This window comes from Oreochromis aureus, linkage group 15, assembly GCF_013358895.1.
Source record: "Oreochromis aureus strain Israel breed Guangdong linkage group 15, ZZ_aureus, whole genome shotgun sequence".
Taxonomy (NCBI): domain Eukaryota; kingdom Metazoa; phylum Chordata; class Actinopteri; order Cichliformes; family Cichlidae; genus Oreochromis; species Oreochromis aureus.
The window spans coordinates 31,687,626-31,704,480 of NC_052956.1; the positions used below are offsets into that span (position 1 = coordinate 31,687,626).

The window sequence follows — 16,855 nt, forward strand, 5'->3', positions numbered from 1 at the left end:
CGGCACTTCACTAACTCCCCTCAGACACATCTATACTGGCAGACTTCAGCAGAAAGCCAGCATCATCATCAAAGACCCCTCGCACCCTGGACACTCACTTTTTCCCCCCTTCCCTCTGGTAAACGCTACAGGTCCATCAGGTCGAAGACAAACAGACTCAACAGAAGTTTTTACCCACAGGCTGTCAAACATGCCCTACCTCCACCCTGATTGGAGGATAACTGCACTGCCAACACTCATGGACATTACACCTTATTTATAAATCGTATTTCTGTTTATACTTCAATGCAAACAACACCCTTACCTCTTTAAACTGTATTTATTATAACATTATTTAGTATAGTTCCAACAGCACCCCCCCCCCCCTCAATGTGCAATATCACCCCCCACACACACACACACTCAATGTGCAATATCACTGATCACACTGCACCTCTCAATGCACCTGCTAGTTAGATGGCATGTATGTGTATGTATATAGATGTAAGCGTGTATGTGGAAATATGTGTGTGTATGCATGTACGGATGCAAATATGTATATATACATATATGTATGTATGTATGTGCGTGTATGTTTGCAGGTGTATGTATAACTTGTACATATCTTTCTTGTGTAAATGTAAATTTGTCATTGTGTAAATACTTACGCTATTGTGTACTCCACACACATGGAGAGATGCCAAACTGCCTTTCACTGTTCTTGTAACAGTGACAATAAAAAGCTATTCTATTCTATTCTATTCTATGTAGGTACAGCAGGTGTTGTCGAAGAGGACACATAGTCCTCCTTTCTCGGCGAGAATCATATCCAATGCTACTCTGTGTTGCATTACTGCAATGCGCAGAGCGTCGATTTCTTGGTTTTGTTCGTCGCTGATTTTACATGATGCGTTCAGAAAGAGTCCAAAGTGATAATCCAATGTTTCAATCTTTAACATGTTTTTTTCCGGTTCCAACCCACAGAAACAGTGAGTGGAGGACCTTCTGTCCAGTGGTCCATAGTTTGAATTCCTCGGGCACATCACTGCCGTACACGGGGTCGTGTGGTTGGATACCTGGAGATGTTGATCTTCCTTTCCATCGTGTGGTTGGGGTGGTGTTTACAGCGGTCATCCTGAAGGTGTGGTCTGATATGAAGATGGGGGCACAAACTCCAGTCCAGCCTGGGGGTAGTATGAAATAAGCACGTTGTCCACATAGCCAGGCCATTCCTTGCACCCAGTAAGTGCCATTTGAGGGGCCGGTCGTGTTCACAGGGGCACCTTCTCCACTTCCAGCGGTCTGATTACAGTTAGTGGTGTTTCCAAGCGGTCTGTTACCGTTGTTTTGCTGGTAGCACATGGAGTGGTTCTTCCCTAGGGTTTGGTCCAAGAACACTGGGAAGTGAATGGATGTGTTCCGGTTTGTCACGCTGAAGTTGATCCAGAAAAGTTGGTCACACGTTCCATTGTCAAGTCCAGCGTCTTCAATGGTGATTATCTCGTGTTGGGGTGGTCCCTGAAAGATACTAAGGAAGTTAAGCGAGTGGATGGTAGATGAGCTTGTCTCGTTGATGGTGATTTTATTATGCTGATAGCCAACGCCCGAAAAGCTGGCGGCACATTTGGCTTGTGTTTTGTTCATGTAGTCTCCATAAAAGGTGGGATGCGTTGAGGTGCTTGGCATGTGGGAGCAGACGTAACACGCAGTGTTGTTAGGCTCTCCCTTGGTTCTGTCATGCACGTAGCGATACCATGCGTTATTCATCCATGGGTGAATGTGGTCTTGTGTCATGTCACGAAGATGTGAGTTGTCATGTGTCCATCTTGTCTGCAGGTGGTGCTGTTTGTCTTCTTTATTGTCCTCGAAAAGCGCGAGGAGTCCTGCTAGGAGCAGGAGGATAGCTGCTAGGACGGCGAGTGTCTTCATGACAGCCAAACACACCTAGATCCTTGGGTGAGTAGACTACTGGCGAGAAGTAGAGGGCGGGATATACCCAATCAGCCCTATCTTCACCAGGTAGATCACCAGAAGGTAGGGGTGCTGGAGTCTATGAGTCTAGGCTGTCACTCACTTTCTTGCAGTGGCTTTGGTGAATCCAAGATGGTCTCTCTGCTATCTTACAGGCAGTTGGTGTGGTGATAAGCACTTGGTATGGGCCTTCCCAGCGGGGCGAGCTCCAATTCTTTCTCTGGAGGACTCGAATCAGGACCCAATCACCTGGCTTCAACCTGCAAGATACTGGAGAAGATTCAGAAGGCAGTTTATTGTTCAAAACAATATCTTTGTTTTCTAGTAGCTTCGACATCCATTCTGCTAGTGTGGTCTCTCTGATTGATTTATCTAAAGGTTCACTTGTGATTGGCAGTGGAAATGGTCTGCCATGAATGATTTCAAAAGGTGTGAGTTTCTGAGAACCCTGTGTTAGTCTCATCCACATTTTTACTAGGCCTATACACTCAGGCCATGGTCTCCCTTTTTCTTCCATACATTTTCTAAGTCTCTGTTTTATTGTGCCATTAGTTCTTTCCACTAATCCTGCACTTTGCGGGTGATAAGCACAGTGATTTTTGATGCTGAATCCTAGTGCTTCAGAGACTTTGCTGATTACCTCATTGACAAAGTGTGTCCCATTATCTGATCTTATCAGAGTGGGGATGCCATATGTTGGAATGAAATGGTTACATAAGCATTTTGCTACTGAAATGGCATCTGCTTTCTTTACTGGGTAGATTTCTGGCCATTTTGAGAATACGTCTATGATCACTAGAGTGTATTTTGAGCCTTGGCATTCATTTAGTTCAATAAAATCCATGTGGATTGTGTGGAAAGGATGAGGTGGTGTGGGAAAATGACCTCTTTTTGGTCTGAGATTCCCTTGTGCATTGTGTTTTTGGCAAATCATGCATGTTCTGACAAATTCTTTTGCTGAAGTTTCGAAATTTAGAGTGTAAAAGTGTTTGGAGATTATATCTACCATCCCTCCTGTTGACACATGAGTAACTCCATGTGTCACTAAGGCTGCTGTTTTGTGTAGAGATTTTGGAAGTATTGGTTTTCCTTCACAAATCATCAAGTCATCTTTTAGTTTCGCTCCGCATTTCAGCCATTTCTTTTGCTCAGCTGTGGGAGCTGCTTTTTGTTAATCCTTTAAAACATCAAGTGGTATTTGTGAGGGTGATGTTGACATTAGTGTGTCTACAGTTTGTTGTGCCGCTGATTTTGCAGCTTGATCTGCGAAGTTATTGCCTTTTTTTATGCTTGAGTTGTCTCTTTGGTGTGCTGCACATTTACATATTGCTAGCTGTCTTGGCAGAGTTATTACTTCTAAAAGTGTTTTTAGAAGATTTCTGTGTTGTACTGGATGTCCTGTGGAGGTAACCATGCCTCTATTTTGACAGATTTTTGCAAAATGGTGTACTGCTGAAAAAACATACTGACTGTCAGTGTGTATGTTTATGTCTTGACCTTCGTGTAATTCACACGCTCGTATTACAGCAGTCAATTCAGCACTTTGAGCTGAGTGGGAGGAAGTGAGGGGTTTCGCTTCTATTATTCTGTCTGCTGAGGTTACAGCGTAACCTACACAGTTTCGACCCAGACTATTTTTTGATGCTGAGCCATCAACAAAAATGTCAGTGAAACCTGCTTGTGGTGTACTGTAAATGTCAACTCGTGGTTTGGTTTCTTCATCTAGCTTTCTTATGCAGCAATGTGCGTCGCCATCTTCCAGAGTGGGAAGAAGTGTGCTAGGGTTTAGCTGTCCACACTTCTCAATTCTGATGTGTGACTGTGAGAGTAAAATGCCTACATAGGAAAGTTGTCGTGCATGTGTGAGGTATGATAGATTTTCTTGCAGTAAGATGGAGGTCACAGCATGTGGGACTTTAATGATCAATGTGTGTCCTAAAACAATATCAGCGGACTTTTTAACTGCCTCTGCTGCGGCTTCACAAGCCTGCACGCACGTAGGCAGACCCGATGCAACGGAGTCTAATTTACAGGAGTAAAATGCAAGCGGGCGTTGTTTTTCTCCAAATGCCTGTGTTAGCATGGCTTTCATGTAACCTGCACCTCCATCTACATGTAAGTAGAAAGGCTTATCATAATCAGGCAAAGCCAAAACTGTATTTGTCTGTAATGCCAGTTTCAAGTTACTGAATGCTTCTTCTGCTTTCTTTTTTGTAGATGCAACACTACATTTTGACTTAGGGCATTTTAGGCAATTCCTTTTTTCAAAGAACTCACACATCTTACATATTTCAAACTTTTAAGTTAGGAAAAAACTTTGCATTGCTTACAGCTCATAGCTCACAGCTCTAAAACTAGGCATTAATAAATCATATGCCTAATCATTATATGTCACTGTGATCCACAAGTATGATCACAAATTTGTTTTTCAAACCAACAAAACAAACAAACAAAAACAAAAGACAAATTGCCGGTGGCATGAAGGCTTTACACACATGAGTCAGGACACAAAGAGAAAAAGAAAAAGCTGCTGCCAGAAACAAAGCAGAAGTGTGAGGATAAAACTGAGCTCACAGACAGCTGCATGTGTGAGCTTTAACACTAGGTTTACTATCCTGCGCAAATTTGCGTAACTTCCCTAAACCCAATACCCCTAAAATTACTGGCTTTTTATTTTCTGGTGCAAGTCCCGAGTGTTAAGCACCCCTGCTGAGATTTTCACAGGTCGTCAGCTTGTTTCTCCTACAGCTTTTGTTGTGCAAACCACCCATTGTCCTTGAGGCCTGGCACATTTGCATTTGCTCACTCAGAGTTGCTCAGATCCAAGGCAGGCCAAACCTCTGTGTTACAACTTTCAGAAATGCCTGATAGAAATGCTTCAACTTACTCATGAGATTTTGACCACATTTTTTTTCGGAAGTCACAACTATACTGAATGCACGACCGTTGTTGCCAGCTGAAAGAATGCTTGGTAGGGAACAGCTGTTCCCTACCACTGTTCATTTCAAAGTTTGAAAGACTTTGAAATAAAACAGACTTGTGTACCCATATATTGTGAATGTCTGTCTTTTGTATGTAGGTTGTAACACAGAGGTTTGGCCTGCCTTGGATCTAAGTAAACAAATGCCAATGTTGCACAAACACACACACACACACACACACAGCAAATCTGCATTTATTTGTCCCACAAGTGGAAAATCTGCATTGTCATTGCAAAAAGTGGACAGAGCACAGTATAGAAAGTGCACTATACAAACAATCTGGAAACATAAATATGGACACGTGTATTCAAAAATATTGGTGTATGTATACACACACACATATCTATCTATCTACGTGTGTGTGTGTGTGTGTGTGTGTGTGTGTACACACACACACATATACACATATATATATATATATATATATATATATATATATATATATATATATATATATATATATATATATATATGATATAGATGTGTCTGTGTGTATAACTAGACTTTTATGCTTTAAGTTCATGAACTTATGGCATTCATTTCAATCCTGTTTGTAAGAGCAATCATGTGTCCTGTTGGTGCCATTGTGGATTGCTGGTCAGAAAGTTTTCTGGTGCCACTAATCAAAGAGACAATGCCCGAGATAGATTCATTTCAATTATGCAACACCTTCGATTTGATGACAGGGACACTGGGCAGAACGGGTGAAAACAGACAAATTTGCAGCGATCTCCGACATCTGGACACGCTTCAACGAGAACTGTGCTAAGAGTTTCACCCAGGGGAACACATGACCATAGATGAACAGCTGTTCCCTACCAAGGTTCATTGTCCATTCACCCAGTATATTGCAACCAAGCCAGACAAATTTGGGATCAAGTTCTGGATGGCCACGGATTTGGACACCAAATATGTCTGCAGTGCATCTCCTTACTTGGGAAAGGACCCCAGTCGTCAGAAGGGAGAGAGGCTGGCAGAGAACGTGGTCATGAAACTGATGGAGCCGTTTTTGATGATGGAAGAAATGTCACAACGGACAATTTCTTTACCTCACTGTCACTGTCGCACAGACTGCTGCAGCGCAAAACAACATTACTGGGCACGGTGAATAAAGTCCGGCGTGAACTTCCTCAACTTGCAAAAGATACTGCAAAGCGAGAGGTATTCTCCACTTCAGTGCTTAGAAGTGGCAGTGTGTCCTTGACAATTTATGCACCTAAAAAACAAGACTGTGTGTGTTCTAAGTTCCATGCACCAAGGCGTGACGATCGTTGACGGCAGAAAGAGGAAACCCAACACGATCACAGACTACAACCACATGAAGGTATGTGAATGTGTGTACAATTTTACACCAGTGCTACAATGTTTTCTGATGTGTGCTATACAGGCCTATAGAAAAAAACATATACTCATGACTCTCTCGCTCTGCTTTTACAGTGTGGTGTAGACGTGTTGGACCAAATGGCACGGATGTATTCTGTAAGATCAGCAACACACAGGTGGCCAGTAGCGGTTTTCTACAATATGCTGGACCTGGCGGCAGTGAATGCCTACATTTTGTACAAGGCATGTACAGGGTGGACAGGCAAAGAAGATTGTTTCTCGTCTTCTAGCTCAGCAACTTCGCTGTTGCCGATTCATGCAGCACAAGGAAATCTTAGCACAGAGGCAGGCTGCTGCAGCTGCTGTGCCAGGGACTGTAAAGACAACGCAGTGCCAGGTGCAAGAGAACTGCAACAGGAATCGCAGCAGATTTACCTGTGCAACATGTAAGAAATTCACCTGTGCCAAATGCAGGGATGATGGACACTGGGTCTGCAAACCCTGTAAAGTTTGAAACACTTTGAAATAAAACAGACTTGTGTACCCATATATTGTGAATGTCTGTCTTTTTGTATGTAGGTTGTAACACAGAGGTTTGGCCTGCCTTGGATCTGAGTAAACAAATGCCAATGTTGCGCACACACACACACACACACACACACACACACACACACACACACACACACACACACACAGCAAATCTGCATTTATTTGTCCCACAAGTGGAAAATCTGCATTGTCATTGCAAAAAGTGGACAGAGCACCGTATAGAAAGTGCACTATACAAACATTTTATATATATATATATATATATGCATACATAGTTATACACACACATACATAGTTATACGCACAGACACATCTATATCATATATACACACACACATATATATATATATATATATATATATATATATATATATATATATGTGTGTGTATAACTAGAGTTTATGCATATTATATAAGGTGTGGCTATATAAATATATAAATATATGTACAACTCTGTGTATATATGTTTATGGACAGGCATGCAGGCAGGTAAGGAAGGAAAGCAGCCTTGCAGGGAAGGAAAACTTGAATCTCTCATGGTTAGGGGTTGGGGAGGTGTGTTTGCACAACAAAAGCAGGAGAACAATGGAGCTGACGACCTGTGAAAATCTCAGCGGGGTGCCAAGAGGTGTTAAGGTCGGGGAATTTACGCAAATCTGCATGAGGCCAGTAAATCTAGTAGTAGGGACTTGCACCAGGGAAAAAGGCTCAGTAATTCTAGTGTTAATATGCAGCTTCTGCTCTAAAAACAAATAAAAATAAAAATGTGTAACTTGCTCATCAGCTTGGTAGTGTCCACATATTTAATTCATTTTATTCAGCTTCTCAAACCTGTAGCTTTAGCTGTTGTATACAGGGTTTGGCTTATTAGTTGTTAGTATAGGTTTGCTCTTCATCTCAACAAAGTCTCATCTAGGATGACAGGTTTACAACCAGGTCAAGTGTCTCTATGCACTTGATTAGATTAGGTATTTTCCTTATTTTCTTCATCTCATATATCATTGTACTGAATTTGAACAAACCTTAAGCTTGAATCAGACTACTTTTAACAATTATCCACCTCACATCATAACTGACTGAGGTGCCTCTTCTTATTAATACTATGTCATTATTAATGTTATCATTGTTTTGTTTTTCCTTTTTTATAACAGCAATAGTATATTACAATACACTACTTTACTACTAATATACAATAGTTTATTATTTTATATTTCATTATGTATCCATCAGGGGCCGATGTGATCTGCAGCTTCACACCTTCCCAAGCTGGAGACATTTGCTTTTTCACACTCTTTCCTCGGCTGAACAATGACACAGCCTTAATATACCTTATGCATTTCTCTATTTTATTTAATATGTTTTGTGTGAATTATCTGCTTTCATTTATTCTATTCGTTCAGCTTGGTTGTCTTCCCAATTTTGTTTCATTTGTTAGTACCAATTTACAGGTTGTTATCCTTCCTATTATTAGTTTGAATACATAAGCTCTAATTTAATTTAACCTTTTGTTTATTCTACTATGCATTCCTCTTGTATTTATGTGTATTCAGTTGGGTCTGTATCCAGCCCTTTTTAAACTTTGATCTCTAATCTTTTACTTGATGAGGGATTATTATGTTCTTCCTGATATGGGTGAATGTATAGTGGGACGTCTTGTTTTCTTAGGCTTTCTCCATCTACAAGCACTAATTTGTCCGGCGCCTGGACATTTCTTTTCTAACCACTGCTCGTCAGCAGTGAGTTTTGGTGGGCTGATTCCCCATTATCACAGAACTGCAAAGCTTTCTCTGGTACTAGACTCAGGACTGGTTGCTGACACGCCCTTCTACTCCGTGCTACTCGCGGAGCGGTGTCAGTTTTACGGGACAGAGCCCAACCTACTTCTCCTTTGTCACCAGTACTTCAGCGTCTTACAGCAAATAAAATAACAATAACAGCTGGAAGCAACTCAGCAGCGTAAAATTAGTTTACTTCCAACAGACAGAAAATGATATACACAAAACACATATATTCACTCTTGTTTCTTTACGCGCGTGGGTCCTTGCGGCGGACCAGACCAGTTTTAACTTTTTCAAGTTAAGTTTTAGACGTCTTAAATCCTTACAGCGGATTACTCTCTCTTTTGTGCACCCGTGCAGTGGGTCAGCCTAATGCGCTATTAATCCTTGCGGCGGATAAGACCTATGCGCTTCTCTTTTGTGCACCCGTGCAGTGGGTCAGCCTAATGCGCCATTAATCCTTGCGGCGGATAAGACCTATGAGTTTGTTTCTCACCTCTCCAAAGGATCTGTAGTTAGGACGGAGATCTCCTCACTGCACCCCAGCGCCGTGGACCGTTCTAAATCACCCTGGCCTAGACCCGAATTCACGTCCTAGGGCTCTCACCTCTACCTAGAGAGGGCTGTCGACAGACTTCAGGGTCGGCTTCTCACGGCGTCAGGATGCACTGGGGGTCTCTGGTTAGGAGTCACAGCCAATCAGCTGTTATTTCCAATCCGGGCCGAAGGACCAAGAAATATGTCAAAGGAAAAAACCTTAGAGAAGCAAGAAACACAAACTCAAGTTATGGCATGTACATGGGCGAGGCTTACTGCGTGGCAAGACACAGGCAAGTATTTTATAGCAGAGAATAGCTTACACAGCATCCCTAGGTGGAGCATATGTAATAGAAAAACATCTCTAGATATGGTTATCGCATGAGTGGCTGTTATCCGTAAGACAAGAGGAACTAGTATCTTTTGTCATATCAGCTTCAGGTTGGAACTGTCTCTGCCTGAGCATGTGTGACTTTGTAACTTCCTCACGCATGCTTCTGTTCCTTAATCTGTAGGTTGCAGGCACATCATGTTCTCACAAGAAATTATACTTAGGCAAAATAAAGGTTATCAAAGTAAGTAAATGTAAAAATCTCTTAACAATCACAATGACACATAATGATTAGGCATATGATTTACTAATGCCTAGTTTTAGAGCTGTGAGCTATGAGCTGTAAGCAATGCAAAGTTTTAATCCTAACTTAAAAGTTTGACATATGTAAGATTTGTGACATGTATGAATTCTTTGAAAAAATAGAAATGACCTAAATGCCTTAAATCAAAATATAGTCTTGCATCTACAAAGAAATAAAACAGAAGAAACATTCAGTAACTTGAAAATAGCCTTTCTACGTACATGTGGATGGAGGAGCAGGTTACATGAAAGCTGTTCTAACACAGGCATTTGGAGAAAAACAACGCCTGCTTGCATTTTACTCGTGCAAATTAGACTCTGTTGCGTCAGGCCTGCCTACGTGTGTGCAAGCCTGTGCAGCCGCAGCAGAGGCAGTAAAAAAGTCAGTATGTTTTTTCAGCAGTGCACCACTTTGCAAAAATTTGGCAGAACAGAGGAATGATTACATCTACTGGAAACCCAGTACAACATGGAGATCTTCTAAAGACACTGTTAGAAGTAATTACATTGCCAAAACAGTTAGCATTATGTAAATGTGCTGCACGTCAGAAAGATAAATCAGAAATAACTAAAGGCAATAACTTTGCAGATCAAGCAGCTAAGTTAGCCGCACAGCAAACTGTAGACACATTAATGTCTGCATCCTCTATGCAAATACTACTTGATGTACTTAAAGATGAACAAAAAGCCGCACCAACTACAGAACAGAAGAAATGGTTAAAGTGTGGAGCACAACTAGAAAATGATCTAATGACTTGTGAAGGTAAACCAATACTCCCAAAGTCCCTACACAGAACAGCAGCATTAGTGACCCATGGAGTGACCCATGTGTCATCAGGAGGGATGATGCAGATCGTTACTACACACTTTTATACCCTAAATTTTGAAACATCAGCAAAGGAATTTGTGAGGACACGCATGATCTGTCAGAAACACAATTCACAAGGCAATCTGAGAACAAAGAGAGGACATTTCCCCACACCACCTCATCCATTTCACACCATTCACATGGACTTCATTGAATTAAGTGAAAGTCAAGGCTCAAAATACGCTCTAGTAATTATAGACGTATTCTCAAAATGGCCAGAGATTTATCCAGTGTAAAAAGCAGATGCAATCTCAGCTGCAAAAAGTGAACCTTTAGACAAATCTGTCAGAGAAACAACTCTGGCAGAATGGATGGCAAAACTACTAGAAAATAAGGATATTGTTTTGAACAATAAACTGCCGTACGAATCTTCTCCAGTCTCTTGCAGGCAGAGAGACCATCTTGGATTCATCAGAGCCACTGCAAGAAAGTAGAGCTTGAAGCCCAGACCACTAGAGATGCACAAGTGTAAGGGGAATCTCCCCCGGTGTCAGTGAGTCCAGTAGGTGAGGGAGGAGTGCTGATTGAGCTCAGCTCGCACTCTCATTCTCTCCAGCCACTGACCAACTCTAGGCTCACTGATACATTTGGGTGTGACCAACCTCAAGCATGAAGTGTTCTCAGGTGGTAACTGGCATCTCACTACCGGCAACGGCTCTGCTCATCACGCTATCCACCCTGGAAGACGGAAGAAAACAATACACGAGCCGAGAAAAGAGATGGACAATGCCTGATACAGATACGTGTTTAACAGGATCACAGAGAAAGACTGTTACGTCTGCTCACACATGCCGAGCATTAACAATGTATGGGAAACGCCCTGGAGCAAGTGCACTAATTTTGATCTCCGACCACCTCTTCAGAATGACTTTTGTAAAGTGCATAATAACATCATCATCATCCTCATCCAGGAAGAAGCGCTCAACTTTAACAAGTTTTAAAGAGACTGTTGATCGTCGTTGGACTTTTCCTGATTTTATTTTGTTTTCTTTACTTATGTTATTCCTTGTTTAAAAGTTGTAATTTCACAGGTGATAAGTTTATCACTCACAGCATACGCAGATGTACTGAAATCAATGAAGATTATGGAGACTTTTTTCCTATTTGTTTCATGAAGATGAAGTGCAACTAATGATGTAGTAACTGAAAATGTGAAAAACAAGTAGTTACTCACTGATTAATTGTACATTTCATTTCTCTGATAAACAGGGCGGAATGTCAGAAGAAAAATTGTATATATGTGATCAGCTCCATGAAATGTATTCCTTCATTTATCATTAAGCACATGTCTACGTGACTTTTCACCTAGTAACTTGTGTGCAGCTACTAACCGCTTCCTGTTTTCAGAGAACATTTAGATGTAGAGAAGAGAAACCTCAGCTCTTTTACAAGAACATACGGATGTAGAAAAGGGACAAACCCACTGCTCTGAGTGACGTTGTTATCTTTGTATCACACACACACACACAGAGACAATCTTGTATAAATAAAGGACGCAGACAGTCATGAGGCGCAGGTCGTGCGTCCATGACTGCCTTTGCGAGTGAAAAGACAACTGCAGTGTTTGTATTTTCTAACTCAGGTGTTATCAGCTGAAGAAGTACGGGGTGATTTAAAGAAATCCCCTGTCACTCTCGTGCATGATACTTTTCAGTGTCCCTTATTAGGAAGGCTCAAGGCCCAAGCCTACCATATCCATCTTTTTACAAAACAGTTTTGTGACATACCCAAGAGGACCATAGTCTATATGAATTCATTTGGAGAGTTGAAGGTCAGAAAAAGTGCGGTGTTGAAAAACTGGAGGTAATTAATCAACATATTTAACATAACATATTTAATTTAATTGAAATCATTACCAAACGTGGTTATTGATTTCTCTATATGCTTTTTATTTGTAATAACTGTGATCTCTCAGCTCATTTGCTTCAGCAAGAGGCTGCACTGGAGAGTGGACTTTGTCACATGTGAGCCACCCACATCAACAGGATGGGAACTCATGTGGAGTGCATGTCATAATGGTACAGAAAACTATAGCTTTAACCTATGTTTACATTTTTGTCTATTCAGCTTTTAAAGCTTTAGAGACAGGATGGTAAAATCTCCAATTTTTTTTGTAGATTTAACCATTTCAGCAGCAAGGCTTTGCTTTGGTTGCTCTGTTTTTTTTTTTTTTTCGGGGGTTAAAAAAACCATTTCTTTGTTAATCAAATTTTTTTCTTCTTTTTTTTTCTTCTTCGTCAATTATTAGTTTGCCCAATCTCTCATTGAGGGTAAAACACATGTGGAGGAGCACAACACTGAAATCCCAAAGCTCAGGTTCCGACTTTGCCACTACTTATTTTCCTCAATAGGTAAATATAAAATTAGCCGCCTTCTTTTTCTCTAACATTGGAAAATGTAACTTGCACTTAAACAAATTATATTTTGCAGATAGAACTAGGAAGTGCAGTCAGTGCTGGTGTGTGATTGCAGCCAAAGACCGGGTACGGGACATGTCCTTAGCCATATAGATTGTTTATATAATGGACTTTGTTCATTTGTTTTTTGTTTGTTTGTTTCTTTTTTTTTAAATTCACAGGTGCAGTACCAGAAATGTGGTGCATACAAACACATGCATTGTTCAAAGTCTGTTTGCGGCATCTGTATCTTCTGTGAGAGTAAGTCACAGTATAACTAAACAATGTCCAAAAATGTTTAAAGTGAAATAATTTTCGTAATTTTGCCTTTGCACACCAGGACTGTGTAATTAAAATGGACATTTCAAGATCCAGTTTTTACACAAAACTATTTTAGACATAACTGTGTCATATTGTGGGGATTTCCCTTCACAATTAAATTGATATAGTGCTGTTTATATCATTCTTCTTTATGTAACAGCACAGTGCAGCACAGCAGAGGGAAAGGAGCTGTGCAGCATAGTAGGTGGCTATACAGGAGGAGCAATAGAAGTAGCCAGCGAAGAATGTCATCAGGGAAAGCATCAGGCAGCGAATGACAAAGGAAAAGTTCCTAAGGGAGAGGATATCTGCAACAAACCGACAAGTAACAGTGAGATAGGAGGACTGACAGTCAGAGATGAAGGTACACAGACTGAAGACAAAGAAAAAGAAACAGAAGTATACAGCACAAGTCTGAGTACAGATAATGCTGCTGATGATGATGTTGACAGGATCGATGCAGATAAGGAATTTCAAAGTGATTCAGAAGGAACTAGTACAGTTTACAGAGTGCATGGTTGCTTATCTGTATCAAGCTCAAAAAAGAAAACCTACACAATAACAGAAGACGAGATCAAGCGCAGATCCAAGCAGAGAACATGTCAGTTCATGTTTTCAGAGGTGTGATTGGGGTAGGTATACATTTTGTGATTTTGATGTCACCTGAAATAAATCCGGGTTACTCGTATCAATGAAGTGACAATGTGGCTGGAAATTGTGCATTTGCTGCAACATATACACAATTACACCATGTAAACAAAAGCATTTAACTTTGTGTGTGTGTGTGTGTGTGTGTGTGTGTGTGTGTGTGTCTCTCTCTGCTCTTTTGGTGTTTTCACTTTTTCTTTTTTAGGGCCGTAAAGCCAAACTGCCCGCAATGATTCTTGACAGGCCTAAGAAGGCCAAAACTAAAGTAACGGTGTTTAGTGTTCTGAGTGAAGAGGAGGCTGGGGAGCTAGCCCTCGGGTTTGCCGGAAGATTGGCCTGCGATGTCACAAGAGACATGGTCTGTAAAGGCATCGACCATTCAAGTGCTGATATGACAAAGTAAGTTAGTAGAATAATATGAAAGTTGTATCTTTATTTTGGTATTATTTGTCATTTCCCCGTATTTGGGTTATTGGTGTAATATTGTTAATCTTACTTTCTAATAACAGACACACTCTTCGCAAAATCCAACACAACCTTAAACAGGAACTGACTGATTCCTCAACTTTCAGTTTGCTGACACACACCTTTGGCCCTGCTGCACTGGATTCTGTCATTTCTTTCCTGTGTGAAAAACTGGATCTTGTCTCTTAAATAATAAAACCTTTTGTGACTTTTGTTTGTTCTGTAAATCAGAATCTTGAAAATTGTTCACTGTTGTTTTAAGTTTGTATTAAGTTAACTACTTGGCAAAAATGTTTGGTTCCTAATCCAAACAGCATAATGACTGTTCTAACACATATCTTAAAAATGCTACAAAGAAAGAAAATTATCACATATGTTTCAATATGAATGTAATTGTGTCACACTCGGTTTGTAGTAGCTTTCCTGTTTTATTTTGTGAGTTTTGGTATGTTTACACTGTTGTCATTTTTATTTCCATTGTGTTCGTCTTCCCTTATTAGTTTTACTTTATTTAATTAGTCTGATTTAATAACTTATAATTATTTACTTTCCAGTGTGTATATATACTCCTCGTTTGGATTATTGTTTGTTTGAGTTATGCCTGTCTTTTCTATTAAAGATTTGGACTTTTGGACTATTAGTGGACCTCGTAGGTTTTTATTCTGTGCAACTGGTAATTGACTGGGTTTAATTTAGTGGCCTGGAAAACAGGCCCAAGGGATCTGGTCATTTGAACCCCCTAAGACCCGAAATCTTCCATGGCATGCATTTGGGCCAATTGGGACCCGATGAATGTAAAAACAAAGAATTACCAGATTTTTTTTTTTTTTTTTTTTACCTAATTTTTTTTCTGAGAAAAATGAGAGCCACATATGAGGACATTCATTTGAAATTTCGATAGAACAGTTGCAGTATAATGTCCTCGTAACTGTATATCAGGCCCTTGTTGATCAAGATTTAGTATTTTGGTCTAAATAACCCAAAATGTGATGTCCAGATATGTGGACACCAGGTCCTAGGAGGTTAAAGGCTGGAGTAAAGTGTTAGAGCTGTTTATACCTATGTAAACTTTTATACACTGGTTTTTACCTGTATTGTTTCAGAAAGGTTTAAAAGGGTAATGTCCACAGTTTATAATTTTTGAATTCAACATATTTTATTAAAGTAATTGAGCTTGAACACAGAAAAAACTGAATCAAATAATCATAAAATCAAATCACTTGCACTATACTGAAGTCTAATCTACTCTGAGCTAATGCCGGTTTCCAACACTAATGATCGGGTGAAGGAGAGAGATGAGGGTGTGCACGGCCTGGCCACTGGTGCTCTTATCCCCGTTCTGTGTGATACAATCCAACAGGAAAGCAGTCAAACCCTTGGACATTAGCCAAGTTAACGTTCACAAATATATACACACAGAGGAACTCTGAGCCCCAATGTCAGCATTAGCACAAACATGCCACTTTATACCAAATCTCAGTCCTAGGTCAGGTCTCATTCCTTTACTCTGGCTATATTTTCTTACTCATCATTACTATTAAACTTATACTTAGTCATACTCTAAATTACAACTATTAACAAAATCACACCCTGATAACTCTGTTGTTACACTTTGTATTTAATCATAAAAAGGCTGGATGTTGAAACCTTTTACTTCTATTTTGTATGAGCCAGGGGTCCTCAACAGCTGATACTCTATGTCCAAAAAGTGACAGGTACCGTTTTATGGAGCAAAAAATTTAAGAGCGTATATTTTATAAATAATACCAACAATTACAAATGCAGAACTTTAATAGTAATAAGTAATCCTTTATTTATAATAAATAGCAATATAAAAATAGTAACATATGAAAATATTACAATGGGCACAGATGAATTTGTATCAAAAACAGCAACCAAGCCAAAGTAATGAATAACACACATAAATAACAACTGCTTGAGAGAGACCAAACAATTTCTTTTCATCTGTTCCTTGGTAGAAAGGTAAGACAACTATTCAGCTTTAGGTTTCAATAAACAGAAGTAATGGACGCAGTCCCTTTGAAATGTCTACACAAAAGTCTACTTGTGCATATACTTAGCTTTAACTCTTCTCTTTTTTGTTTTGTATTCCAAAAGGTTTTCATTTTCTCCAGAGGATGTCTCCCTTTCAGTGGTTATCGATTGTTCACATTCATTTTCACAGACTGTTGGAATGTCGATGCTGGTCGAATGTTTCTTGCTAGAATGCAATGGCCTAATTTTGCGTGCATTATCTGTCGTCTTTATTTCGTACTGACATATACCTTTGCCTAGTTCTTGTTTTGTTTTTAAGACATTTGTATGCAGTTCATCTATCACTGCAGTAATGCCCTCTGGAATGAATGCACACGTGTTATAGTGAGAGAACGTACAACAAGTGCACT

At 40.1% G+C, this 16,855-nt stretch overlaps 1 protein-coding gene across 1 annotated transcript; it reads right to left on the reverse strand.

The window, feature by feature from the left end:
• Positions 1-916: 916 nt before the first annotated feature.
• Positions 917-9,289, reverse strand: LOC120433080. Its single transcript, XM_039598622.1, has 2 exons — positions 9,078-9,289; positions 917-2,220 (listed from the first exon to the last, which is right to left on the reverse strand). The coding sequence occupies exon 2, from the start codon at positions 1,906-1,908 to the stop codon at positions 925-927; it is 984 nt and encodes a 327-aa protein (XP_039454556.1). The 5' UTR covers positions 1,909-2,220; positions 9,078-9,289; the 3' UTR covers positions 917-924.
• Between the last annotated feature and the right edge of the window lie 7,566 nt (positions 9,290-16,855).

Excerpts from the sequence above, each read along its gene's own strand:
- LOC120433080 (XM_039598622.1), bottom strand. The coding sequence starts at position 1,908 with ATGAAGACACTCGCCGTCCTAGCAGCTATCCTCCTGCTCCTAGCAGGA.